Source organism: Penaeus chinensis, chromosome 21, assembly GCF_019202785.1.
Source record: "Penaeus chinensis breed Huanghai No. 1 chromosome 21, ASM1920278v2, whole genome shotgun sequence".
Lineage (NCBI taxonomy): Eukaryota > Metazoa > Arthropoda > Malacostraca > Decapoda > Penaeidae > Penaeus > Penaeus chinensis.
The window spans coordinates 4906521-4914020 of NC_061839.1; the positions used below are offsets into that span (position 1 = coordinate 4906521).

Below are 7500 nucleotides of genomic sequence, written 5' to 3' on the forward strand. Positions count from 1 at the left end.
GTAAAATGAGGTAAAGAAAAGGGGTAGTAGGTAAGAGACGCGGAGTACTAGGAAGGAAAGAGTTGATAAAGGCATGGAAAAGGAAGAGCAGGGAAGAGGGAGAAAGCTGGGAGCTAGGAAGAATGGAAGAAGCGAAGGATAAGAAAAACAAAAGGTAATAAAAATAAGTGCCAACCATTCATTAGGATTAGTTTAAACAGAAATAAATATCAGCAAATAATCTGGATTATATCTGGCAATGACATCTTCATTTTTAGGTTTTATTACCCGATTAAACATATTCATAATTAAGTACATATGTTTATATCTACAAATGTTACACATTTCTGCATTACTCAAAGCATGAATATTCATATTCTGTTAACACCTGGGAAATAATCTACCTGTGTTCATGAGAGCGCATCTCACTGCAAATATTTACTAACAATTTTTTTTTTGTTAAACCAAGCCACACACACACAAGTACTCAAACAAACACACATACAAACACACACACGCCTCCCTAGACAAATAAGTAAAAGAGAAAAACCGGTACACCAATACGACCAGGTGATACTCACATGGTCGTGCTTCTCCATCGTCTTGTTATACATGGCACTCAATTCCTTCCTTGCTTCTGCGTTGACACCGAGCACCATGAGCCACACAGTCGGCACGACAGACACCAGGTATAGGAATACAGATGGACAGAACCTATAGGAAATGTAGACGATGTAAAGCGATTTATACAAAAAAATGTTCTAAATGTTTGTTAAAATGAGGTACGGACGTAGTTGAGTATCTTAATATGCTCATATTTACGAGGGGGAAAACAACAACAACAATTACTGAAAGGTGCAGTAGGGTGAATTCCACAAAATTTAGCAAGAACTCAAACTCACAAACATACTTTAGGCTATGGTTTATTAGACTCAGAATAGAACTGAAGTATATTTGAGCGAACATCACAGCGAAAGACTTGTGCTCGTCTCCCTCTAATGTTTGTTTACATTCCGCGTCAAGAGTCGTTTCCGTCAGCATGTGTAAACGCTCTTGTGTATTCTATGTGATTCAGGTCGTAGTTTCGTAACTTTACCGAAATGTAAAATAGTTAATTGACTTATTGCAATGGAAGACTTACTGATTTTGAGTTTGAGAAACTGCAAAGATTAAAAAGATTTAATCGATATGGAAACAAAGACAGATTGTGATTGATAGTTAAAAACAAAATTATACAGATACGGAAGATCAAATACACGCGCGTGAGTGTGAATGTATATATGCATTATAATATATGTATATATTTGTATATATGCACATACGTGTGTGTGTGTGTGATTCATGTTAGACAAATTGTAAATAACAAAACGAGGGGGACAAAAACACATAAATTATAATAGTAATAATAATGATGATAATGGTGATGATGATGATTTTGATAATGATGATAACAGCAACAATGATTATACTAATAATAAAGATAACAACAATAATAATAATGATAGTAATAACAATGATAATAATAATAAAAGTGATAATAATAGCAATGATAATAATAATAATAATAATAATAATAAAATAATAATAATAACAATAACAATGATAATCATAAGGCACGAGGAAAGCCCAACTGCGAAACAAAACTGTAAACATAATCTTTGAATATTGCATAATATCTATAATGATATGCACAGGTTAAATTGCACATGTATATCCTTTATCGCATCATTTCGGTTCTATTACGGAAGCACCTGTTAAATCTTGGTAGAGGAAGAATGGCAAATATTGGTGAAACACAGAGAAGGGTTATGACACGAGATATTTGAGCTGGTTCTTCACCTTTTTTTATCACGACCCACTTTGATTTTGTACACAACCTCCACGACTCAATACGTCCATATCGTATCTTTCTCTCAACTGAATATTAGTTCGTGTGTGTGTGTGTGTATATATATATATATATATATATATAAACATATAAACACACACACACACACACACACATATATGTATATAATTATATATATATATATATATATATATATATATATATGTAGTTCGTGTATATATATATATGTATGTATATGTATATCTCATGTACACATATATTTCATATATATATGTATAATATGTATATGTATAATATATATATATATATGTATATATACATTATATATATACACATGTACAAATACATATATGTGTGTATGTGTGTACACCTTGCCACTCCAGGTATGACTATGGATCTAGTTAGATCCTAGTTGCAAACTCTCTTTAGCGGGTCCTGTGGTATGTTTTTTTTTTTTTTAGTACTGGTCACTCTAGTCATACCTAGAGTGATTAGGGTGGCAAAGGTTCGTTGCCCGGTTAGTGAGGGTTGTTATTTATCTATACCAAAGTGGCACTGCATTATTTCATCTATCACACACACACACACACACACACACACACACACACACACACACACACACACACACACACACACACACACACACACACATAGCCTTTTTTGCAACATTACCGAAGCCCTTAACACATTGATACACTCTGATACATGTTTGCCCTTTACGCTTACATAAGGATAAGTCCGATATGCGAAGCTGAGCTTCGCCCAGGCTATGCCAATGAGGGGAGCCCGGCCTGTGAGGACTAATGTCGACTCGCTAACATGTGTCAGCTGGTGCTGACTCGGCTTAGTCCTTACCCGCCGTGGTGCCCAGCCACAGCAGTAACTGGGCGGGGCGCGAACCGCACCCCTCGGATGAGAGGCCGGCACGTTACCACTGTACTAGCCCGGAGGCTTACGCTTACATTATTGGAACCTGTTGAAACATCTTTTCGTTTTGTATCAAGTCGAAGGCAAACATTTTGATACACTCCGGCCAGCCAATCAGAGCACGATATTTTTCAGATATATTTCACGTAGTCTCAGAGAGGGATTTATATTTTCAATAATTACGAATCGCATCGTAAGTTCTTGATATATATTTTCATTGTAAAGGTGTATAAAATGTTTCTGTGCATTTTTAGCAGGACATCAAATACATATTCACTCTATATGGGTAAGATTTAAAGTTAATCATGGCGATTGCTGGAACGACATGGTAAGAATTTCCAATGTGTCCGAGTCATATGGAATGGCATTGACTTCGGTTGGATGAACGTCTTCAAAATCATTTTGTACGTCAATTATACAACAAAAGCTCAAAAATATCAAATAAAATGAGATCAGGAAAATCAGGAAAATGTCCTGATTAGCAGATATTCTTAAATCAGTGAATCAAGTAAATGATCATTGGAATTACGCAATTGTCTGATTTTGATGCAATTTCTGCATTTCATATGAAGCATATGTAATAATATATTTTTTTGACTGAATATAAGGAAAACTTTCCACAGCCTTGTGAAGCGAAGAATGGTGTGTATAAAAATATACGTTGTAGAGTAGTCAGGTACTTTTTCCATTTTATTTGAAGCTTACTCAGTGTTTTGGTTGTAATAAAAAATCGTACCAGCATATTAAGTACTTTAATAGCCTTCTATTGCCTTTTTTATGTGAAATAAAGAAAATTATAACTCCTTTTCTCAACACTCTGCATGCCAGTATAAACTTCGATGGTAACGTGTTTTGTAGTGACCGTGATACAACTTAAAATAATGTATCAAAGTGTTAGGGGTTTCGGGAGGTTACAAAAAGGTCTATATATATACATGTATATATGTAAATATATATATATATATATATATCTATCTCTCTCTCTATATATATGAATATATGAAGGTCATATATATACACATTTATATGTATACATACATACATACATATATATGTATATATGTATCATGAGTATACACACATATATATTGATATGTGTGTGTTTGTGTTTATATATATATATATATATATATATATATGTCACATATATATTTATAATATATAGAGTTCATGTATTCATACACAAACACACATGTGTGTATGTATGTATATAAATAAATAAATAAATAAATAAATATATATATATAAGATTCTTTCTTTCACCCTTTCTTTCTTCTTCTTCTTCTTCTTATTATTATTATTATTATCATCATTATTATTATTAGTACTAGTATTAGTATTATGTGTCCTCCCACAGAACATGAGTTTGCGAGCCACTACTGGGTGGCGACCCGTACTTTGAAGAACCTCGCTCTGGAGGGAGGTGCGTGTGTGTTTCTGGCCCCGGCGACCAGACCTTCTTGTATTCCCTGGTTCTTGATCACCGCGCTCTCACTCTCCTTACCACCGCACCCTCATCCTTACCTTCTCATCATCACGCTCTCACTCTTACCTCGCTCTCACTCTTACCACACTCTCACTCTTATCCCCCTCACTCACCACTTCATCTCCTCCCCGTTCCTGGCGCAGATGGACACGATCCCTTCGAAGGCCTGTAGCATGAGGAGGCCGACCAGGTACCAGTAACCCACCTGGCCGTCCATGATGTCCACCAGCTTCCACACGGCGATGAACGAGTGGAGGCAGAAGAGCGAGCGGGCGATGATGGCCTTGACGATCGTGATGAAGGCCATAGTGGCCACGTTTGGAGGATTGGCGTCGAGGTATGGCCTTTTCCTTTCGGGCTTCGTCTCCTCCTTGTGTGTGTGGGGGTGGGGTAAGGATGGGTGTAGAAGGGGTATGGGGGTGAGGATGGGGACAGGAGGGGATTGGGGGTAGAAGGGGTGTGGGGGTGAGGATGGGGTTAGGGAAATGGGGGATAGATATAAGGGGAGGATGGGAAGGGGGTGAGGGTGGGGGGCAGGGGGGTATGGGGATCAGGATGGGGAGGGTTTAGATATTTAGATAAAGTTTGGTTTAGGAATTTTGATATTCTGACTGTGAAGGATTTAACTTTATATTCCTATTCTGATGTTTTATTTCATTTCATTTTTCACTTGGATGGATAGTTATGCATGTTGTTTTATGGCTTGTTTACTGTTGTTTTGTGTGCTTACATGAATTTGCTATTCATCTTCATGCACACAGCATATTTCGACTATATTTCAAGTGTAAACAATTGTAAAGACATATAAGTGTATTTTTTTGTCAATCTTCATTACCTTTTGGATTTTTCCTATTTCACGCTGGTGGTTTTTATGTCAGATATCTATACACTTATCTTCGTCTGTTGGAAATTCGGCCTTTATCACAAGTTCAGGTTGCAATTGAGAAGTAAATGCCAGTTACGTTGGTATTTTCTTTAGTAAGGGTACATGGTATTATAGTTTAAAGGTTATGGTATGCATAGATCATGATCTGTGATTGAGCATAATTATTCAGGAGATTCAGTGTTTTATTCAAATCGAACTTCTGAAATAAATCCTTATGCTGAAGAACTTCCTGAAAAAAAGTACGTTTTATTCTCTCCCTCTCTTTCGTTCCCTTCAGTATTTTCAGGCGGTTTGCAAAAATCCATTATTGTGGTCTGTCGCTGTCACTTTCGCACACTATCCACTTTCCATACCCACAATTTCCGCTCTTTTCCATTTATTTCCCATTCTGGTATGTATGTTTTCAGAGAACAAACGGCTGTCGGAAACCACACGAGCGATAACCACTATTATTAAGAGAATTTCCCTCACTTGTTACACGATTTCTGCTTTCTGTTTCTAGACAAATTAATTCCAAAAGTATCACGGATAACGGTACAAAGAAAAAAAAAAAAAAAAAAAAATCACCACCAATTTAAAATGATTATGAATGAAATAATACAATAATTATAAACTCTACATTCGGAAACGTAAATGGAAGAAGGAGATTTAAGATTTCTGGCACTCCCTGCGTGGCACTGTAACTAACACTGACGCCCGGGTGTGGTATGGGGCTGAGGGATGCCACGGTGCCACCTCACGCAAACACAGACCCACCTGAACCTCCAGCATTTCTTTTTATAAAAATAACGTCGTTGGTACAAACCACTGATATTTTTCTGATTCACGACGGGCTTCATACATTATTATCAACATCATTACCATTATCATTACTATATATTAGTGTTGTGGTCATCATAAAATATTAAAGGTAATGATAATGATACTGACACTGACGCGGGCTCTGATAATGATAATGAAAATAATAATGATGATGATTATACCGATGCTAGTGATATATGCACTTATTCTTTTCTCACAATAGCTGTTATTATTATTGTGATTATGGTCACCCTTGCGGTTACTATATCTGCAACGATAATATTAGTTCGTTCTATTGATAATGCTACTGCAGCCGTTAATGCTACAGTACCTATTACTATATTACTAGAGCTACCACCTATCTGTAGATTATCGTATTTCCTGTTTTTTTTTCTTTCTTTTTTTCTTTTTTTCGTAAATATCATGATTTTTTATTTTATTTTATTTTTTTCAACATTTCTCTTTTCTTGTTTCCTCATACTACTTGTCTACTTTATTTTTAATAATAACTTTATCAGTAATATATATGTTATTTATTTTGGTAAATTGTTGTTTATTTAATCCTGCTTCTCGATTTAACTATTTTCATATCTTGCGTTTTTCTTTCTTATTTTTAAAAAGTTGTGTATTTAGTTCTCGTTTCAGTTTTTTTTTTGTTTTACTTTTATTTTCCCTTTCCTTGAATCCTGTTCACCTTTATGGACGACAGACGAGGAAAGAAACAAAGAAAGCATTCATTAAAGAAAAAAAAAAGAGAGAAAGAAAGAAAAAACTAGAAAAATAAAGAAAGGAAACAAAATAAGCAACGAGCAAAGGGGCGGGAGACTACACAGTTCAAAGAAAACGGGAAAGAAAAGGGGAAAGTAAAGAAAGAAGGAAAGAGAGAGAGAGAGAAGAAGAAGAAGAAAAAAAAATCAAACGGGTAAAATCTGAACAAGTTTACACGAGAGCGGGAAGTTAAGGGTCATTTTTAGATCTGTTTTCCCGCACCCTCCTTTCAGAACTGGTTTCGTGGAAGCAAGATAATGCCACGTTAAAAGAGTTGTTCGAACGAGGGACTATAAAGGCGTTTTTTGGTGGCGAAAACATTCAGAATAAAGAAACAGTAGCAGAGAAATGTAGGAAGGGGATATGTGGTTCCAAGAAATCTGTAGTTTTACGGAAAGACCTTTTTCATTATGTTTTTTTTTTTTTTTTTTTTTTTTTTTTTTTTTTTTTTTTTTAACAAGTGTCTAAATGTATTTTTCAACTATTGATATCAGAAGCAATACGATGATATCGATACTGAAAAGGCTGCTTCCGAAAGCATCAACACATATCTCATGGAATAATATATTTCTAAATGATTATATGTACTTGGTGTACGTCTGTATGAAGGGATATACATATATAAATATACATATTTACGCATGCAAGTACACACATACATACATATATCTACCTACCTACATACATGCATACATACATGCATGCATGCATACCTACATACATACACTTACACACATACACACACACACACACACACACACACGGATATATAGACTAAAAGGTATATTGATAGATAAAGATATA

At 35.4% G+C, this 7500-nt stretch overlaps 1 protein-coding gene across 1 annotated transcript in view; it reads right to left on the bottom strand.

Moving 5' to 3' along the window:
- The window catches only part of LOC125036377 (transmembrane protein 26-like), an 8467-nt gene extending 3919 nt beyond the window's left edge, over positions 1-4548 (bottom strand). The window contains exons 1-2 of the mRNA XM_047628968.1: positions 4355-4548; positions 561-693 (exon numbers count right to left, since the gene is read on the bottom strand). Of these exons, the coding sequence (XP_047484924.1) occupies positions 561-693; positions 4355-4548 (327 nt within the window). The remainder of the gene's footprint in view (positions 1-560; positions 694-4354) is intronic.
- Between the last annotated feature and the right edge of the window lie 2952 nt (positions 4549-7500).